Source organism: Sminthopsis crassicaudata, chromosome 5 (assembly GCF_048593235.1).
Source record: "Sminthopsis crassicaudata isolate SCR6 chromosome 5, ASM4859323v1, whole genome shotgun sequence".
Lineage (NCBI taxonomy): Eukaryota > Metazoa > Chordata > Mammalia > Dasyuromorphia > Dasyuridae > Sminthopsis > Sminthopsis crassicaudata.
The window spans coordinates 161,590,816-161,613,764 of NC_133621.1; the positions used below are offsets into that span (position 1 = coordinate 161,590,816).

The following is a 22,949-nucleotide window of genomic DNA, read 5'->3' on the forward strand; positions in this document are numbered from 1 at the left end:
TGTATATGCAATTGTATCAGTCCAACAGGCTTCTAGCTGTTACATGTCCTTGCATGTTATGGTTTGCTCGGATCTTAGTTTACTCGTTTTCCCATTTATATCAGAGATTCTTAGCCAGTTTTATGTCATAGATTCCTTTGCCAGTCTGGTGAAGCCCATTGTTTCCTCTAAGGATAATGCTTTTAAATGTATAAGAAAATGCAAAGGATTACACAGGAAACTAGTTATCTTGAAATGCTATTATCGATTTATTTTTTTAAGTACTCAGACCTCAAATTAAGAACCAACCACTAGTTACACATTGTATCCTTGTAGTAGGATGTAAGTAACTTGAGGTCAAGAACTACCTTTTTGTCTCATTCTTGTATCCCCAGAGCCTTGTGTGTAGTAGGTGCCTAATAAGTGCCTGTTGGAGTAGTATGTTTGAGCTGGTCCAAATTTGAACAATGCTTAATAAGTGCCTATTGGACTGATAGATTTGAACTGGTCCAAATTTAAATTGGTGTTTTATAAAGGTCTATGGGACTTGTTTATTAGAATTGATCAATATTTGAAATGATCATCCTCATACTATGTCATTCCACTCAAGAAATTTAACTGTTCTTCATATTGTAAACCTTTCCTCCTCTCACCCCTAATACATTCATATCAATAGGGCACATTGAAGTATTCAAAGAGGAAACAAAAAATAGCTTTTGAATTTCATCTCCATCCCTCTTCTTTTTCTACTCTCGGCTCTGAGACTTGGGAGATAGTCTGAAAAAAATGATGGAAATGAGCACATTAAATAATTGAGCCCAAAGAATTATGATTCAACATTCATATACCTAAGGATGTTTAGCCCATTAAAACCATCTTTCTGCACCTGGCACACAGTAAGCGCCGGAAGTTAGGGACAGTGTCTTAACTAAACATCTGCCCCATGCTCAACACAATTCTGTGTCCACAGTAGGGCCTTTCGTTTGACCTTCAGTTCATTTAACAAGCCTTTAATATTTTTGTTATCAGCCAGAGAAGCAAAGGAGCTTGTCTGGGACTGGGGAAAGGAAGTGCCGGGGCCATGAGTGCTTCAGTCTTATGTCGTTTGCCTTGATATACTAACAATGTGTCTAAGACCAGGTGTTGACTGGCTTTCTTCCCTCAGGGTGAAAGACAGGGATTCAGAACCTTATGCCTGGTGCTTTCTAAGCTCTGGCACTTCTAATCTTCTTAATTGAAATTGATTAGTTACTGAATGGCATCAGGACTGAGGTTCTGCATGAGAAAAATTTTTTCCTTTTTTTTCTTTTTTTTTTAAGCCCAATTGACACTCTGCAGCTTCTGGTCTCCTCCTCTGGAAACACAGATCCAGAAAATGGTCTGGGAAATCAAAAGCCCAGATAAAAATAAGTAGAAAATATTCTTGTCCTATAGCAGCCAAAAATTATGCAAAAGCCCAGATAAAACTCTATTACCAATAAGAGATTTAATCAGCCAGTAAAGAGATGGGGGAGGAGGAGGGGAAAAAGAGAAGAAGGGATGCTCTTAAATCCAGAAGATGAAGGGGGTGGACTACTAACTTATCTAAGAACCAGCAGCAGAAAGATAAGAGAATGAAAGTGAGGAACTTCCTTAAGACAAAGCTGAAGTGAACACTGGGAGAATTGTTAACAAGGCAAGACTTCAGTGCATCCCCCACCTATAACAGGAGCCCCCTAGAGCAGGCTGGAGCTGGGTTACAAACCTGTTTGGCAGGTAATAATCTCTTGGCAGGGCCTTCAACCCAACTCTTTGTCAAACGGGTTTACAATCCCCAGCAACATCCCTCTCAGAGATTGTTCTCTGCTTACTGACTGATCATTTTGGCCAGTTTATTGACTAATCCCATTGTGTTCTGGGCTTAAAGACAGCAATGGCATGGTGCAACTGCATGTTCCAGGCTCTGGACGATATCTCGATGCCTCAGATGAGGAAATAGAAAATGTATGCAAAGGCCACAAGAGCAGCTATCAATAGCCAGGATAGGTGAGGTAGGGGGTGAGGAGTGAGGGTATCAATCATAGACTCAATAAAATTAAATCATCTTTATTGTGAGTAGAGAAAGAATCCCAATTGTATTTTGGAAAAACTCTTCTTTTGGCCCCCTGTAGATGGGGCCCCAAATTCTAGAAACAGAGATCCAGATCATTTGGTACCAGTCTAAAACATTGAAACCACCTGTTTTAAAAGAGCAATAATGGAGGAGTTTAAAGATGAAAGGTGCTTATGGCCCCAAGGCAGAATAGTATCATGGAGAGTTTCTCTACTGGAATCCAGTGACCCCCAGGAGTCTGAGAATAGATTTCACAGGGAACAGTAATCTTCTTGTTCTGAACAAGAAAAAAAAAATGTGTTTTCACTAATTTTTAGCTTCCTTTGTAATTCTATGTATTTTGCTTTATGCATATAAAAACATTATTCTGAGATAGGATCCATAAGTTTTGCCAGACCATGAAAGGAGGGTATACAAAAGATTAAGAACCACTGGTATAATGGAAAGTGTGTTGGTGGTCTGGAAATCAGAAGACCTTAGTTCAAATGTAGTCCCATTGACCACTGGTCTTGTGGTCACTTATAATTAAATGAGGTCAAGCCAAGTAGATGTACTGGGCAAATCTGGCACTCAGATTACTTATTTGTAAAATGGGAACAATCACACTCATATAATACACATTAGAAAGCTGTTGAGAGAAAAGTGATTTCTAAACCTTAAATGTTCATTATTATTTTTATTGTTATTAATATATGTGATGATGACGATGATGATTTCCTTGGTACCTGAAAAATAACATGATTCCTATTAGAAGGAACTAAACTTATCCCAATATGAAAGGGATGAAAAATTGGCTTAAGGTAATCTTTTTCATTTTTGGCTGGACCTCTGATTTCATTAGCATTAGGAATTCTCAGAATGGAAACTGCCTCTGTTTATATAAACAACTAATCTGTAAAGTGTAGTCTCAGAAAGTTGCCTGGGGGCAAGTTAAGCTACTTATCCCTAGTAATAATATTTAGGATATATCTGAGGCAGGTCATGAAATGAGCTGTTCCCAACTCCAAGACTGCCTTTCTATCTACTATGTCATTTTGCCACTAGAAGTATTTTTGACTTTAGTTATTCTTCTATCTGTAGTCAAAGAAAGATAATCAAAGCTAAGCTGCTTTGTTGAGGTGTAGTTTGTGCATTAAATATTAGCTATACCAACTAAGGTGGCCTAGCTGTACCAGATCTAAAATTATATTACAAAGCAGTGGTCATCAAAACCATTTGTTACTGGCTAAGAAACAGAGTAGTTGTTCAGTAAAATAGGTCAGATTCACAGGACAAAATAGTCAATGACTATAGCAGTCTAGTGTATGACAAACCTAAAGACCCCAGCTTTTGGGATAAGAAGTCTCTATTTGACAAAAACTTTTGATAAAATTGGAAACTAGTATGGAAGAAACGAGGCACTGACCCACACGTAACACTGTATACCAAGATAAAGTCAAAATGGGTTCATTATCTGTTAAACCTGTTAGAATTACCTAATTATAATTGAATTAGGTATAGATTATAAATTAATATAAACATAATATAATTAATATAAATATTATAAATTATAATAGAATTAGGATTACCTGTTAGAATTATCTAATTATAATTGAGCAGCTGACCAGACCCTCACAATTCAAGAACTTTACAATGATCTAGACATAAAAAATGATATTATAAACAAATTAGAAGAACATAGGATAGTTTACCTCCGATCTGTGGAGGAGGAAGGAATTTGTGACCAAAGGAGAACTAGAGATCATTATTGACCACAAAATAGTTGATTTTGTTTATATTAAGTTAAAAAGTTTTTGTACAAACAAAACTAATGCAGACAAGATTAGAAGGGGAGCAATAAACTGGGAAAATATTTTTACATTAAAAAGTTCTGATAAAGGCCTAATTTCTAGAGAATTGAAATTTTATAATTTATAATAGTTCAAGCCATTCTCCAATTGATAAATGGTCAAAGGATATGAACAGACAATATTCAGTTGAAGAAATTGACACTATTTATAGTCATATGAAAAGGAGTTCCAAATCACTATTGATCAAAGAAATGAAAATTAAGACAATTCTGAGATACCACTATACATCTGTCAGATTGACTAGGATGACAGGAAGAGATAATGATGAATGTTGGCGGGGATGTGGGAAAACTGGGACACTGATACATTGTTGATGGAGTTGTGAACTGATTCAACCATTCGGGTTGAGTAATTTGTATCTATGCTCAAAAAGTTACCAAACTGCATACCCTTTGATCCAGCAGCATTGTTACTGGGCTTATATCCCAAAGAGATAATAAAAGAGGGAAAGGGACCCACATATGCAAAAATGTTTGTGGCAGCCCTCTTTGTGGTGGCCAGAAACTGGAAACTGAGTGGATGCCCGTCAGTTGGAGAATGGCTGAATAAGTTATGATATATGAATGTTATGGAATATTATTGTTCTGTAAGAAATGACCAACAGGATGAAGACAGAGAGGCCTGGAGAGATTTACATCAACTGATGCTAAGAGAAATGCGCAGAACCAGGAAATCATTACACAATTCAACAACAAGACTCTATGATGTTCAATTCTGATGGATGTGGCTCTCTTCAACAATGAGATGATTCAAACCAGTTCCACTTGTGCAGTGATGAAGAGAGCCATCTTATACCCAGAGAGAGGACTGTGGGAACTGAGTGTGGATCACAATATGGCATTTTAACTCTTTCCGTTGTTATTTGCTTGCATTTTGTTTTCCTTCTTTTTTTTTTTTCTTCCTTCTTGATCTGATTTTTCTTGTGCAGCAAGATAACTGTATAAATATGTATACATATATTGGATTTAGCATATATTTTAACATTTAACATGTATTGGGCTATGTACCATCTAGGGGAGGGAGTGGGGGGAAGAAGGGGAAAATTTGGAACAGAAGGTTTTGCAGGGGTCAGTGTTGAAAAATTATCCATACATGTGTTTTGTAAATAAAAAGTTTTAATCCAACCCATTTGAGGATGACTTTGGGGCCCCCAAAGTTGGGGGGGCAGCACCTCCTTTCCTTGGCAGCTCCGTGCCCTTTGGTGGATTTCGTGTGCAGGGGGGCATGGCAGGCCAGGTGCCCCCAGGCTATGGTGGTGGAGGTGGAGGAGGGCCTCAACCACTTCAACGACAGCCTCCTCCTTTTCCCCCCAATCCAATGGGTCATCCCTTCAATATGCCCCCTCAGGGCCCTGGGTACCCACCCCCAGGTAACATGAACTTCTCCAGCCAGCCCTTTAACCAGCCCTTGGGCCAGAACTTTAGTCCTCCTGGGGGACAAATGATGCCAGGCCCTGTGGGGGGGGTTGGACCCATAATTTCACCTACTATGGGCAGCCACCCAGAGGGGAGCTGGGCCCTCCCTCCCTTCCCCAACGATTTGCCCAGCCAGGTGCTCCCTTTGGGCCCTCACCTCTTCAGCGGCCTGGACTCCCAAGTCTGCCCCCTAACACGAGCCCTTTCCCTGGTCCTGATCCTGGTTTCCCTGGTCCTGGAGGAGAGGATGGAGGGAAGCCCCTAAATCCTCCTGCAGCAACTGCCTTCCCCCAGGAGCCTCATTCGGGCTCACCTGCTGCTGCTGTCAATGGCAACCAGCCCAGTTTTCCCCAGAACAGTGGTGGTCGGGGTGGGGGCACCCCAGATGCCAACAGCCTGGCACCTCCCAGTAAGACAGGATGGGCATCAGGGCACCAGCCCCCTCCAGGCTTGGTGTACCCATGTGGGGCATGCCAGAGCGAAGTGAATGACGACCAGGACGCCATTTTGTGTGAGGCGTCTTGTCAGAAGTGGTTCCATCGAGAATGTACTGGCATGAGAGAGAATGCCTATGGGCTGCTGACCACCGAAGCTTCGGCCGTCTGGGCCTGTGATTTCTGCCTCAAGACCAAGGAGATCCAGTCGGTCTACATCCGAGAAGGCATGGGACAACTAGTGGCTGCCAATGATGGGTGATGTGGACAGAGGCAGCGTGGGGCCAGGTGATCTCCTGGAGGACCATGGACCTTTCCTCTCGTGGCTCTTTGTCCCAGCTCTCCACTCAGGCTGGGAGGAAGCATAGTGACTCCTGGGGTTGAGAGAAGGGATTTACTGGGCAAGGGAATGCCTGGATCTTTCTCTCTTTGGAACCTGCACCTGAAGGGCTAAGAAAGAGTCCCCTGGGAGCCTTGTTGAGCAGTGCCATTCTCTGATTGTCCAGGGTGTCTTAAAGAGGAAAGGATAGAGGGGGAGGATATTGAGTGGACATTATTGGTTAGGGGCTGCATTTCCTTACTGGTGCCAGATGCCTTATAGTATCTGCCTAATACTCCTACCCAGTCTCACTCTGAGGGATAAACTGAATTTTTTTCCCCTCTGGTCAGAGGTAGTTGTCAGGGTTTTTCCCCATTCCTTCAGTGGTCTCCCATGCAGCCCAGTGCAGAAGACAGTATTAACCAATGAGTGGAACCAGTTGGTAGGGGTCATCCATTTTTTTCTAGCAATTCTCTTTCCACTGGCTTCCCTCCTCTGGAACCAAAAGGCTTTGAGGAAACTAGATGAAGCTCTGAACCACAGCGGATTTCTGGAGATTTTGGTGACAGCAAGATCAGAATGGGTGAGAGACGGTGTTCTTGAGCTTGTTCCCTCATACCAAAGTCACAGGTCCCTCCCTCCCCAGTTCCAGTCTCTTCATCTGCTTCCTCACCCCTGACATTTTGTACATCTCATAGACATTAACTGTTTTTCCAAGTCTGCCCTTTTATCTATAGCACCTGTGTCTGCTACACTGAGAACCGAAGAAAAGAGTAGAAATCCCAATAATTTTCTCAATCATTTATTTCAGATGTTCTTATAAATAAAGGATAAAAGTGAAGGTTAAAAAAAATAAAAAATAAAAAGTTTTAATAAAAATATAGATATACAAATTAAAAATTAGCTTTATAGGATTGATAGATGTTAAACTTCTGGAATTTGCAATTGGTTCTTCCAGAGATAAATATTTACCTCAATGCTTGGGCTCTTCAGACAACAGCTTACAAAAGGACTGAACAGCCTGGAATGATACAATCTAGAGACAACTTCCCCCTCCTGAGTCCTCTCCCAGTCCTGAGAAATGCTGTGTGTATCAAAGGAAAAATACAGACATTACTTGCTCTTTATCACCAGAATACTACACAAAGTTCCTTAATGTCTTGTTCTTCTAGATGCTTTCATAAACACTAAAAAACTTAGACTTACCCTCTTTCTTCTGTCTAGCTAATATGCTAAGACCCAGGTCACACCCATAGAACCTTCTTATAACAAGCTACCATGAAGCTGTGGACCAGATGTTAGAGGCCCATCCATGGACAACTAGCACCAGAAAAGTCTTGATCCTTCTAGGTGCTAGTCCCTGAAAGGCAGACATTAGTAAACATGAAGAAAACTGGTGCATTGAACGACAGGTAGCCTTAGGGTTAAGTTTGTACCAAGGAGATGAATCCTCTATTATTTTCAGTCCTTTCTACAAAAAATAAATAAAATTAGGTATTCCAAATCATTGTGTTTCAGGCAATGTGTGATACATTTCGTCATGGAATGTCCCACTGACCCAACAACACTGCTAGCACACTAGATCAGTGGGCCGACAATCAGACACTATTCTCGTTTTAGGAAACAATTCAACCCTATACTGAAACAGTAACCACAGACCTTGTCCCAGAACAGGCTACATACAACTCAATGAAGAAAGAAAATTCAGACAGATCACCTAGAAATGGTGATTTCTTTGTTTCCTGAATTTTTATTTATGTTCTTTTGCAATCACTCATAAAATTTTTAATTCGTTTTCCTGAAATTTTGAGCTCCAAATTCTCTCCTTCCCTCCTCCCTTCCATCCCTTTCATTGGGAAGACAAGTTAGCTAACAGGTTTAAGACACTTCCAGGGAATATTTATATTTTAAAAGATGGGCCCTCTTGTCATTTCCAGAAACACCATAGGACCCAAAAATCTCTTCTGCCTAGATGTCTCAAACCATCTTTTTAAAAAATTTAACATTTTTATGGTATTTACACACACACATATATTGTATCTAGGTTATATTGTAACACATGTAAAATGTATGGGATTACCTGTCATCGGGGGGAGGGAGTGGAGGGAGGGGGGGATAATTTGGAAAAATGAATACAAGGGATAATATTATAAATAAAAAAAATTTTTAAAAATAAACATCATTCTGTTGATAAAAAAAATAAAAAAAATAAAAAATTTAACATTTTTATTTAAAATTCTGAGTTTCTATTTGTATCCCTCTCTCCTTCCCTCTCTGAGTTGGTAAGCAATCAGATATAGGTTATTTTATATCATTTTGTACTTAAAAGAAAAAAACAGCATGCTTCAGTCTGTATTCAAACAATATCAATTCTTGCTCTGCAATCGTTAGTCCTTTGGCATTATCTTGGATCATAGCTAAGAATAGTTAAGTCTTATTCACAATTCTTCACAAACAATATTACTGTTATTGTGTACAATGTTCTCCTGCTTCTGTACACTATGCATCAGTTTGTATAAGTCTTTCCAAGTTTCTCTGAAAATCATAGGCTTGTCATTTCTTATAGCATAATAATATTCCTTTACAATCATGTGCCACAGCTTATTTAGCCATTCCCCAGTTGAAGGACATGCCTTTGATTTCTAATACTTAGCCACCTCAGAAAGAGCCGCTATCAATATTTTTGTACAGATAGGTCCTTTTCCATTTTTGGAAGGTATCTTTGGGATATAAATCTAGCAGTGATATTGCTGGATCAAAAGGCATGGATGGTTTTATAGCCCTTTGGGCATAGTTCCAACTTGCTCTCCAGAATGCTTGGATCAAGTTTTCTCATATCCTCTCCAACATTCAACATTTTCTTTTTTGTCATCAATCTGATAAGTGTGAGGTGGTATCTCAGAGTTGTTCTAATTTGCACTTTTCTAATCAATAGTGATTTTGAGCATTTTCTCACATGACTATAGATAACTTTGATTTCTTTGTCTGAAAACTGCCTGTTCATATCCTGTATTTGTCATTTGGGTGATAACTTTTATTTTTATAAATTTGACTTAGTTCTCTATATATTTGAGAAATGAGGCCCTTATCAGAGATACTTGCTGCAAAATTTCTCCCCTAATTTTGTTTTCCTTATAATTTTTGATTGCATTGGCTTTTGTTTTGTAAAAACTTTTTAATTGCATGATTAAAATTATCTATTTTACATCTTGTAATGCTCTCTATGTCTTCTTTGGTCCTAGATTCTTCCCTTATCCATAAATTTAAGATGGGATGGGGAATCTTTTTCTGCCAAAGGTCATTTGAATATTCTTAATTTGCAGACTATACAAAATTATTAATTCATAGAACTCAAGCAGTGGAAAGTTATATACTTAATTTTCAGCTCATCATTGCTTGTGGTTGCCTTGGCAGGGCTAAACCAAATAATTTCACAAGCTTTATATGGCCCAATAAGCCAGATGTTCCCCACCCCCAATCTAAGAGATAAACTATTCCATGTTCTCTTAACTTCCTTATGGTATACACAAAATGTATCCATTTTGACCTTATCTTGGTATATAACTGGTCTATACATGGCTTCTACCATACTGTTTTCCAATTTTCCCAGCAGTTTTTCCCCAAAATAATCATCTTACATAATAAATATCACCAGATACTTCTATAATATTCTCAACTTTGCAAAATATTTCCTCTGGGTCACTCTCCAACTTGGATTGGTCCTAGAAGATTGGGTCCCCAGAGAGGTAACTGATACCTTAGCTTCTGGTACTAAATGTATAGTTTTTCTTCTAATAAAGTAGTCCACGAGCCTCCAACAGTATGCTTTCCATTAAAAATCAACCAGTAGGGGTAGTTAGGTGGCGCAGTGGATAGAGCACCAGCCCTGAATTCAGGAGGACCCGAGTTCAAATCTGGTCTCAGACACTTAACACTTCCTAGCTGTCTGACCCTGGGCAAGTCACTTAACCCCAGCCTTAAAAAAAAAATAAAAAAAATCAACCAGTAAATTCAATTTGCTCTTTAGAAAAGACACTCAAACAACATAATAAGAATAGTATTCCCCCCAAACCCTAAGGTGTACCTTTCCCCAAATATATAGAATTTAGGGAAGTAAGCATAAAATTAAATGACTGTGATAAAATATAATGGCTCATGTCAAGAGATCCCATGTAGTTGAGGCAACTTAAAACTCTGGAATTGTAGGGCCTTAGGGTCTTTTCTCTTTGCAGATAATGCTCCAGAATTTCACCTTGGGACAGTGGGTTGTTCTGTTGCTCAGCTGGGCTTGCTTATCCTAGGACATGGACATACTGAACCAAGTAGATCACTTCTTACAGGGCTTAGAATCTCTGCTGGACAGCTCACTCTGCTAGGTTCAACCTTTGATCAGCTATTGCTACCTCTAAAGTCTCAAGTGTGAGTGATTATTAATGTATTTTTTTTTCAAGCTGGAATGATTGTGCTCTTTTAAAAAGGGGAGAGACCTTTAGATTTGGGTTAGCAGGAAACTGCCTGTCAAACTCAGGGCCTCAGCTCTGAGATTTGTTGCTTCCCTGGCAGAAGGTAGGAAAAATACAGCTTCTCCTACATGAAAATTCTTCCAGATTCAAAGATGGGATCCTCCAAAAAGGAATCCCACCCAGGCTTATGGGGGCCATCCTAGTTACTTTCCCATTCCTTTACTTAAGACTCAACTAGAATCTGGGAAATGTAACGAGATCGTCGCAATAAACAATTTAGGGGCAAATTCATTGTTTCTGTCATTTTTTTCACATGCAGTTTTGTTATTCTAATATTCAGACCCCTTGTGAGGTGAGGGATTATTTTTTATACCTTATTTTTTATTTTTCATTGTCTCTGTCTTGGCAGCTTTTAGCTTCAAATGGAAGTCTAAATGGGCCACACCCTTACATTTTAAATAAAAAGAGTAGCTTTTACTTTCCAGCTCTAAGTATAGTACCCTAGAATTAAACCAAATCATTACCTTTTCAACAGCCATTGACTACAACATGGAATTTCTGGAAGGGAGATAGGTGGGCCTAGAGGGTAAATTAAAAAAGCAACATGAAAAATGGGGAAAGTAGAATCATTCGCATAAGTGTGCCCAGTGGAGGATAAAGATTTAGAAGCATTTGTTGGCTCCCTGACCTTTTGAAAACAATCAAATCACTGCCCACTCTGCCTCAGTTGTCCACTCTGTTTAATACCCTATTAGGAGGGTAGAATAAGATAATCTACATGAAACAAAAGAACTCCCCCGAAGAAAAGGGCTCTGTACCACTATTCGTTGCCCCTCACTCCTCAAGGATTTAGCAAGTCTCGGTCACCCTTTCCCCACTGTCAGTTATGGCCCCTATTAGGTCAGTGGTCAGACTCTCCTGTTCTTGAGTCAGCTTGCCTGCTCCAGAATGGTTTGTTTCCCTGGCCTATTTTAAAGCAGAAAGCCATCAGGCAGGCTTCAAATGTAGCTAGCTACAGGTGGTATAATTAAATTCCCTTTCTATGAGATACAATAGGAGGTGGGGCAAGTCTACATCACACCATCAAGACAATAAACAAAAATAGATTGCTTTTTCCCCCTTTATCAGAAAATACATAAGAAAAATCGGCAACAGCCCAAGCCCATTTTTATTATTGTGATCACTGAATGCTTATGAGCCACTAGAGCTGCCCAGGACAGGAATTGTTTTGTGAGAGTCTGGGCTTATTTCTTTCTCCTTTTTGAGATGTTAAATTGCGGCATATATCAATAATCCTTGGTTCTATAAACAGGTCCAGGACAAGCAGGCCTTCATGTGATAGTACTTTATTGCTATCAGCCTACTCCAGGCAAAACCTAATCCTAGAAATTAACAGCTGCCCGGCACTATAGCCATTGTAAAGGAACTCAACATTAGCAGGCACTTTAAAAGGAATTAAACATCACGGCAACCCCCCATATACACAGAATACAAATCTTTACCTTCCTGGACGAGTTGTTATGAACATGTGCTAATGCCTACAATGTTTTGATACAAGGCATCTATCTACCTTACTGTATAATCCTGCAGATCTTAATTTATATACACAAATGTTCAAATGGATTTGTGATCTCATTGCTATTGGCTTTTTCTTCAGTGATAACAATAAGCATTTTACAAATGGCTAACTGCAGTCGGTGAGCCTTTATTAAGCACCTCTTCTGTGCCAAGCACTGTGCAAAGTGTTGGGAGTAAATAAAAGAGGCAAAAGGCTTTTGCCCTTTAGGAAGCTTACAATCTAACAGGGAAGATAACAAGCAGACACATTTATGCAGACAAGCTTTACACAGGATAAAGAAAAAATGTTTTATAGAGGAAAAGCACTAGAATTAGGAGGGATGGCTAAAATCTTCCTGTAAAATATGAGATCTCAGTGGGGACTTGACCTATCTATGCCCATCTATCCCCTGGATGAGCAACTCCTGCCTCCCACCATGTATGTCCTCCCATAACTTCACTGTAGGGACTCCACTAGAAGGATCCAGGAGGCAGCACGGTTAATTGGGAAGGAACCTAGATTTGACTAATCTAGCTTCCTTCAAGTCCCAGCTAAAGTCTCACTTTCTACAGGAAGGCTTTCTTGATTCCCTTTAATGCTAATATCTTCCTACTGTTGGATATTTCCAAATTATCCAATACATAGTTGTTAACATGTTAACATGTTAAATTCCTGAAAGACAGGGGCTTTTTTTGTTTTTGTCTTTGTATCCCCAACTTTTAGCAAAGTCTCTAACCATAAAATGAGCTTAATAAATGTTTGCTGACTGACTGGCTCAAATCCCAGCCCTAATGATTTGCTTGCCTCTGTAATGTTCAGCAATTCACTTAACTTCTTTGGACCTCAGTTTCCTCATATATAAAATGAGGGAATTGGACTGGCTGACCCTTAAAGTATCTTCCTTTTCTACTTCAGTGATCTTAGGATTTGTGAGAATGCTCAATGAACCTGTTCTTGGAGTTTCTCTATACATTCGAAAAGGACTAGGTGGCAGATAGGCTTTCAGAGAAGAAAAGTTCCTAATGATGACAGTTTATTTTAAGAATTATGTACTCTCTTCAGAGAGTTATTAAATAAAAAAAAAAAGAAAAGGAATTTTCACAGTCCATCTTACCACCATCTCCACTCCACACCCCCAGCTCATACCTCATGGTCAGGAAAGAGTTATGGAAATTGCTGAGCATCCTGGAGAAATATTTGGTTGTCAGTTAACAAGCATTTATTCATCACCTACTAAGTGCCAACATTGTGCTAAACACTTGAGACAAGCTTGGGAGACAAGAAGTTGCACTAATGGAAGACATTGCCTCAAATGATATAAGGAGCAAGAATGACTGTGGAACAGAAGCATAAGGGGAGGAGGAGGGCTCATAGTTCTGAAAACCTACTTAACATTGGTAATGGTTTAAATAAAATACATATATACCATGAAGGATATAGCACCTTCCAAAATCCATAAAGAAATAAGGCAGAGGGATGGTGGAGAGGGAAGCCAATGATAGGGAAAGAAGACAAGGGAGGGATCCATGGAATGGGATAAGTAATAGCAAGGCAAGCTAAGAAGTAGAATTAAAACAAATAGTAGGGATAGGAAAGATATGTGTGTATGGGAGGGAGGAAAGTATATATACATATATATGTATGTATGTATGTGTATGTGTGCATATCTATATTTGTATACATAAATATATTCTTGCTTAACTATAGCATGCTTGGGGGAAATGAGAGGATGAAAGGAGAAAAATAAAGTTTAAAAACTGTGTACAGCAGAGAACAAAGGAACAACCTATAAGGAAGTAAAGAAAAAATGGACACTCATGAATATAATTTCTTCTATTATATCTCCTTTTTTGAACTAATTTGTTGTTATATATTTTGAATTTTCTCTTGACATTCTGCTGAGCACATGATAATGTTTTGGGGTTTTTTTTGTCTTGTCTTCCTTTTCTGTTTTTCTGTTTTCACTGTTTTTTAATAAAAACAATAAAAATTAAAAAAAAAATTACTCTGGAAGCTCCTCCCATTTGTTAACAACTGAGCGACTTCCTGGCAGAGGAAGGTGTAGTAGACAATCTGAGTTCAGGTGCAGCAGAGGCACTATGTCAAAGAAAATCCATGCAATAGTTCTCCAAATGAAGGAATCCTCCATCTACAAACTAAAGGTGCTCTTATGGACTTCACATTATAGGATCTTTAGGGATTCTGGTATGGTAGAGCTTAACTATTATGAAATATCCAGAGTTTAGGCACATAGATCACACAGGGTAATAGAAAACTTGACCTGGAATCAGGAACCTTTGAGTTCATTGTGGCCTCAGTCACTTGCTAGCTGTATATCCATCTCTGGGCAAGTCATTTAATTTTTGTCTACTTCCTTTTCTGCAACTATAGAACAGGATAATAATAGCACCTACCTCCCAGGATTGCTGTGACAATCAAATGAAATAGTATTTATAAAATGTTAGCATGGTAGATCTGTCACATAGTAAGTAGACACTTAATAAATATCTGTTCCCTTCTCTGTTCTCTTTATAAAACCACAGGAAACATCTTAGGGGTGATCTCGCTCAAGTCCATTGTTTTATTTTTTTTTTAAGTATTTTTAACGATCTGGAATTATGCCCAAAAAGTTATCAAACTGTGCATACCCTTTGACCCAGCAGTGCTACTACTGGGATTATATCCCAAAGAAATACTAAAGAGCGGAAAGAGACATATATGTGCCAAAATGTTTGTGGCAGCTCTTTTTGTTGTAGCTAGAAACTGGAAGATGAATGGATGTCCATCAGTTGGAGAATGGTTGGGTAAATTGTGGTATATGAAGGTTATGGAATATTATTGCTCGGTAAGAAATGACCAGCAGGAGGAATATAGAGAGGCTTGGAGAGACTTACATCAACTGATGCTGAGTGAAATGAGCAGAACCAGAAGATCACTGTACACTTCAACAACAATACTGTATGGGGATGTATTCTGATGGAAGTGGAAATCTTCAACATAAAGAAGATCCAACTCACTTCCAGTTGATCAATGATGGACAGGGGTAGCTGCACCCAGAGAAGAAACACTGGGAGGGGAATGAAAATTGTTAGCACTAATATCTGTCTGCCCAGGTTGCATGTACCTTCGGATTCTAATGTTTATTGTGCAACAAGAAAATGATATTCACACACATGTATTGTATCTAGACTATATTGTAACACATGTAAAATGTATGGTATTGCCTGTCGTCGGGGGGAGGGAATAAAGGGAGGGGGGGTAATTTGGAAAAAATGAATACAAGGGATAATATTATAAAATATATATATATATATAATAAAAAAAAATAAATGCTTCTTACCACTAAAAAAAAAAAAAAAAAAAAAAAGTATTTTTAACGAGTTTTGGTTTACTTTACATTACATTTACATTTACATTACATTTCCAGATTAGCCCAATGTATGAGAGGTCTCTCCTAACAGTAAAACTAGCAAAACTATGAATACAGTAACATCATCTGAAAATGTATGCAAAATTTCATGGGGGAAGCACCCTCAACCTCTTTCTTTTTAAAGCATCTTTGAAAGTTTTGCCAGAGATCTATTTTCCTACTAAAAACAAAGAGGAAAGAAACATAAATTTCTTATAACAAATATGAATACTAAAGTAAAACAAATATCCTCATAGGTGAATCCAGAAATATAAATGTATAGGTATATGCATATATCTCTTTCTGCTCCCTAAATCCATCACTTCTCTATCAGAAGAGGAATAGCAGATTTAATTATTGGTTCCTGGAATCATCAGTATTCTTACAGCTTCCAAAGTTTTCCTTATGGTGTTGTCATTGTAAAATCTGTTTTTGTTCATTTCATTATTTACATCACTTTGTAAAAGTCTTGTTTGCTTTTATAACATTTATTATAGTATTAATTATTTTTCTGGTTCTGCTCATTTCATTCTGCATCAGTTCACCTAAGTCTTTCTGTCTAAAATCATCTATTTCCTCATGTCTTATAGCACAATAGTATTCTGTCACATTCAACAGAAGAAATTGAAGCCCACAAAAATATTATTTGCCCAAGTTTACCTAGGTAGTAAGTACCATAACAGGAATTCATACCCAGCTGTCTGATCCCAAATTTAGGACTTTTACCATACTGTACCACCTGCCACATGGTTTTAAGTTTTGCTTTTTTGTTTTTAAACCAAGTATTACATTCTTCTTTTCTTTGAAGAAATACAAGGATATGGCTGTAAAACATTACAAGTACTTATTTTATGTATTTGTTTTACTGAACTACTTTTTGTTTTGTTTTATTCTATTATAAGCTAAGTAGAGAAGAGAGAGGGATATATTTTAAAATGAATGTAATATAAAAACAAGAGATATCAATAAAAATTAAAAAAAATAAAGTTAGTGTTTCTCTAATGTCAACTGTATAGAGGAGTTCAAGGTAGGAACTAAAGTCAATGAAAGCATATCATCCTTGAAAGAGAAACCAAACCTTTCATGCCATACACATCCCTGTCACTTAAGATTCACACAGACTCAATGTCAGATGAACAGTTCCATCATTTAACTCTGTGAAAAGGGCAGCATAAAATAGGAAGAAAAACCATGAAGTAAGCAAAATATGTTGAAGGAAAGGACTAAAGAAGTCCATTTCTTCAACCTTGGTCCAGGATGGTCCAAAGAACCAAAGACTTTCATAAACAAAAGGACTCAATGGACCTGCACAGTAGGCAGTTTAATTAATCATCTCAACTATGTATCTCTCTTCATGTTTTTCCAATTAAAAAATAATAGCCGTTATTGCCACTTTATTTTAACACATTAAAATAAAACTAAATCCTGCAAGTCCACAAATATGTTCATCAGCCCAACTTTCACTGGTGCCATTCCACAAGCCATGCACGCAACCTGGTATGCCCCCTCACCTGTTACTTCCATTAGCATACATCCAAGGGAAAAAAGACATAATGATCCACTGTATAATTCTTTAGTTTACATGAATATCAGCCAACATTACTGAGCAAACACAACCTCATAAAGAATCAGACGGAGGCAAATTCAAGTGAGCAATTTTTACTAGTCCAATTCTGTGCAAATATTTACTAGCCCTAAATTTTGAGACATCATGCACCAGTGCTCACAATATTTACATTATTGGGTTATCATTGTCACCCAGGAGCAGCACCAATGTGCTAGCTCTGAGATTTACCTCAAACTCAAGCAAATCCTAAAAATGACAGAAATGTTTTTCAGAAAAGAAGCAAAACAAATTGGTGTTACTGTCTCAGACCAAGAAGGACTGAGTACATTTCTATTATCTTTTTTGTTTTGGTTTTGAGTTGATTTTTTTAATGAATTTTATAATTATAACGTTTTTTGATAGTACATATGTATGAGTAATTTTTTACAACATTATCCTTTGCACTCCCTTCTGTTCCGAATTTCCCCTCCTTCCCTCCACCCCCTCCCCTAGATGGCAGGCAGTCCCATACATGTTAAATATGTTACAGTATATCCTAGATACAATATATGTGTGCAGAACTGAATGTTTTGGTTGCACAAGAAGAATTGGATTCAGAAGGTAAAAATAACCTGGGAAGAAAAACAAAAAATGCAAACAGTTTACACTCATTTCCCAGTGTTCCTTCTCTGAGTGTAGCTGATTCTGTCCATCATTGCATTTCCATTATCTTTAAGAATCCTGAGGAATACATGAATTTCAGGCCAGGAGCCTATAGTAATTTTTTAAGCAAAAATAGAGGTAGGGGTTCCATCAGTGTAAAGCAGTGAGTCTAATGTCTGATTTTCCCTACATATTAATTCATATTGCTAAATTTCTAATCTTCCTTTTTTACTTTGCTTTAAAAAAATTTGTTATAAGAGATAGTTTTCTGGGAGAGGGAAAGAGGAAATGAAAAAATATAGTAAAAACATAGGTATTGCAAAAACAAAAATATCCATTGAAATTTATTTTTTTAATTCTTTAACAAAAATGTTAACTATTACTTTTTAATAAATTTGATAGGAGACCATCAAGAATTTTAAATAATTAAAAAACAGGTTAGTTTGCTCTGGACAAGTGAATTTAAGAGTTATAAATTCTTGAGAGGGTAAATGCAACAATGGTCAGTGGAGACATTTAAAAACAGGATACTATGGAAACTATCCTGGATAAAATTTAATGTATTTTTTTATTAAGACTTTTAGAAATTTTTTTGCTTTCATAGATTTCTTAAAAATAAAAAGTAATTATATTATATGTGTTCCCACTGTGATTCATTCCCACTGTGAACCCAACACATTTTCAGCACGCACACATATCTAAGTTGCTATTTTTTCAGTCTTCTTTCAAGCCACTACCTTCCCCAGTAATGATGGCTAATAATAATAGCTAGTGTTTATATAGTATTTTAAGGTTTGTAAAGTGCTTTACACATATTTTCTCCAAAGCAGAGTTTGTTACTTACCCAAAATCATACAGTTAGTAAATGTCTGAGACTTGATTTGAACTCACCTTCCTGACTCCAGTTTTAGCAGTCTATCCAGTGCACCACCTAGCTGCTTCTATATAGCTTCTACATCTTCCACCTTTCTCCCCATCTTTGCTCATGCTAAACTATTCTTATTATCTCTGCTGGTTGCATTCCAATTCATTCTTTAAATATTAATTCAAAGACCACCTCCTCCAGGAAGCATTCCCCAATCCCCATAATCCCTGAACCTCACACTGCCCTTTCCACATCTTTTATACATTTATTACCACTATGTGTTATGGTAATTGGTGTATAGAAATATAAATATTTCTCTCTGTGGGTCACAGGAAAATACATATTTCCCTCTACTCTCTCCTAGAGAGGGCATCTGGAAAGCAGCTTCATTTAAATAATCCTATCCTTCTGTCCCAGGAGGAATCATGGGAAATGAGAAAGAACTGAGAGAACAAAACTCAACCTTTTGGCAGTCTGGGGAAGCTTTATGGATCCCTTTTCAGAGTAATGTCATTAAAAGCATAAGATTGTATTGTGTAAAATATATGTGTGTATTATATATGTACACACACCCACTGAATTTATGTATCCAACCTCACACGGATATGTTCTTGGAAAAGGGAGGAGCATTTAATAGGCAAATAATTCCTTAGTATCATTATGAAAATAGCTTTGACCTCAAAGACCTCCGGAAAGGATATTAGGAATCCTAAGGAGCCTTAGACCACATTTTAAGAACTGCTGAGGTAGAACACACACACATACACATAAATTCTCAGATTAATGCTGTTTAAACAACAAAACAAAATATATACTATTACTAAAAAAAACTAATTACATTGAAATACAGTTATTTATATATATACACATATATAAACAAATATATGTATAATGTATATATAAATATATGTAAAAAATGTATGTAAATATTCTTAACCTGCGGTCTGTGAACTTGGGGGCTGAATATGCATGTGTGTATGTATATATATATATACATATATATATAAATGTATATATGTATATACATACATATACACACCAGTCCATTGACCCTTAGTATATGTATGTATTTATGTGTATATATGTATGTACACACTCACACACTCATACCCCATATTAAGAATTTCTATTCTATGGAAGCCACACTGAAATTGAATAGTACTTTTAATGATCCCAAGGAATTTCAAAAAAAAATTTTTTAAGGAACCAGGTCTCCATTATAGCCTGACAGAGGAAAACCTCTGGGCAAAATACTAGGCAAATAATGATGTCAGATTATAAATTTCACCTAGAGCAAATATGAAAAGAACAACAGAGACCTGAACAGAAGTATGATGGAAAAATTGGTTCCTCATATCTGGATCTGCTGTAATGAGACCTAAGTCTATGAAAACCTATGTATAAGAAAATGGAGGCATCCTGGTCTAGAACATCATTTTGATCTCTAAATGTACTTTGCTGAGACACATGCTTCATTAATAGGGGGTCCAGGAACCCTATCTAAAGAGCTTTTCCTCTGTTAGGCTATAATGGAGACCTGGTTCCTTGAGAAAGGGAAAGACTAATGCCATCTTCTGGGAGATGAGGAGAAGGTCAGGAGAAATGAACTATAGATAGAAAGCAACAATTCTCAAACTTTTTGGTGTCAGGGTTCCATTGCCTTTTTTAAAATTATTGAGGATTCCAAAGAGTTTTTGTCTATATAGGTTAAAGCATCTATCAAGATTTGCCATGTAAAAAGTAACTGATAAAAATTTAAATATGTATTTATTAATTCATCTTAAAAATAATAAATCCATTATATATTAACAAAAAAAGTTTTAGTGAAAAATTGCTATGTTTTCCAAAACAAAACATGCATTGGTGAATATATCAGGGATTCGCTTGGGATCATTAAAAGTATTATTAATTTCCTACATGATGTCTAACTCACTCTAGAACTTTTGGCACTTAGAGGAACTTGTTGAAGTTCACTAATGTATATGAGAAAAGCAACCACATCTCAATATTCCATAGTCATTAAGCATGCAATATCTTCCGAGTGCCTCATTTTGGGATGAGATAAAGGAAATGGCACTGAATGAAAGTCTAGACAGACTTACAGAGATTCAATTGTCAAGTATTTACTGACCCAGGTTCATAACCCAAACTGCTGCTTCCACTACGTGTTCCCTGGTGTGTGGAAATGGAATAGGTTTGCCATTACTCTGCGTCACTGCAGTTCCCCAGTCAATGAGAAAATTCCCTATCCTTTGGCTAGCATACTTCTATTCCTTCCTTGCCCTATAGCTATTATTTGGAATGTGGAGAAGAAAATGTCCTTCCTCTGCTCCCCGGTCCATAACTAAGATAGGATGAGTTTTGTTCTGTCATACCCAGCAGTGACCCAGAGACCTCCTGGATTCTTGTTTCCTCCTACTCTTGTCCCAGGATTTCTGCTCTCACGGGCTGACCTGAGTCATTTGACTTCTCTCCCTCATACCTTTATCTTTTAAAGCCGATTTTAGAATGGCTCTTGTGGATCTTTCTCCATAGCACAGTTTGTGGTGTGTGCCTTATTGGCCATTATTGCTAGTCAGAGCTCCGATTCTACCATTCTCTGCTCCACCATTCAAATCCAGTTCTAACCTATTGTCCTTCAATCCCTATCTTCTTTCCCTTGGTTGTGTCCTCTGAAACCCCATTCTACCATTAACGAACTTGTTTTCATCCAAGATTTCCATCCCATTCTTTCTATCTTCTTGTTCTTAAGGAACAAGACCTCCCTTTTTATAATACATTTGATTTCTTGCCATCTTTTTTTTTTCCCTGAGGCTGGGGGTTAAGTGACTTGCCCAGGGTCACACAGCCAGGAAGTGTTAAGTGTCTGAGATTTGAACTTGGGTCCTCCCGACTTCAGGGCTCGTGCTCTATCCACTTCACCATCTAGCAGTCCCCTCGCCATCCTCTTTAGCACTGGCTGCTTCTTCTGTCATGGCACCCAACACACTAAGTCAGGTAAAGAATTAGGTATGTTCCTTTCTCTTCAAATGGCCCTCTAGAATCTCTTGTTAACATCAGATCAGTAATTTTTCTTCTTTTGAGGTTTTCTCTGTCCATTTCACCTTTTTTTTTTAGAACCTTCATCTACTAGCTTCCAAATAATTTCCCCTACTTTCTCAAGGACTTCCAAATTTAACTCACAGTTTTCCTTTTTATCCTAATCTCTGGCAACTTCAGTGTACACAATGATGTCCCCTAATACATCTTGATCCTCCAATTCATCAACCTCTTATATTTCCTTGACTTACATCTTTACCCCACCTCAACTCCCCCCCACTCCAAGGATGTCATTTAGCTTGCATCATCACTCATACCTAGACTACATCCATAATCCTGAAGTCTTACATTCCCCCTCTTATCCTTCTCATTCTCTCTGGACCTCATTCCTTTTGGAGTCCTCCTGCCAAGCCACGGGCTCCCTTTATCGTCTCAATCCTACCATCCTTTTTTTCTGTTCCTACCTGAATGCCTCGGTTCCTACCTAACCTAACATGAATTTATTTCTATTTTTATATATTACATTTTATTTATTTTATCCCATTTGAGTGTGTTGGTGGTAGTTGTGGGTGGACTGATTAGATGAGGTGCTTGGAAAGGGTTGGGTTGGTGTGCTGTGTATTAGTCATTTGCTTGGTTTGGTTTGGTGCAGGGTGCTCGGGTTAGTTATTTTGCTTTCCTATGACGGTATGAGATTGTCTGGTTGAGGGAGTTTGAAATATAAGGTTGCTTAAGGTAGTTAAGATGTTGTTGAGGGCTGGTAGATTTCTATGGTTGAGGCTGTCACATAATTTGGTGCGCCATGGTGTGATGGCACACATGTGGAATAATTGGGATAATTTCTTTAAAGTAGTAGGCTTGATGGTGGGGGTGGTAGTCGGGTGCTGTGTGTGGTGGAATGGTATAGTTGGAGGTGTAAGCTTGGTTTGTTTGAGGGGATATGATACGATGGTAGGGTGTGGAAGTTTGGTATGGATGACTATGATGGTTAGTTTTGTATGCTAGAGTTTGGAGCCATATCATATGGTTTCTTCCACATATGGAACAGAAGTCCTAGGGTACATGCCCATTAAAAATAATAACAGCTGAGAACAGGTATTTCTGAGAAAGTGAGAGTCATAGGGCAAACAATTATTCATATTCCTCCATTATGGCAAGGATGATGAATGTGAGTCCATCACAATGGACAGAGCAGTAGCTGCCGGGCAAACGACAAGGACTTCCTAAGCCAAGGTGGGAGCTGCAAGGCTGTGCTGGGGAAAACATGACACAAGCAGCAATGGTGAAAAGTCAAAAATAGCATTGGCCAAGAGCCAG

At 37.9% G+C, this 22,949-nt stretch overlaps 2 protein-coding genes across 3 annotated transcripts in view; both read left to right on the forward strand.

Annotated features, from left to right (window-relative positions):
• BEND7 (BEN domain containing 7) overlaps positions 1-22,949 on the forward strand; it is a 278,824-nt gene that overhangs the window by 216,366 nt on the left and 39,509 nt on the right. The gene's annotated exons all lie outside the window — the stretch shown is intronic.
• LOC141542703 (pygopus homolog 2-like) lies at positions 5,041-7,391 on the forward strand (the record flags this gene model as incomplete). The annotated part of the gene is given in 2 exon segments (XM_074267280.1): positions 5,041-5,407; positions 5,410-7,391. Coding segments are annotated over 2 exon segments (990 nt in total), but the record flags the coding sequence as incomplete, so codon positions are not given.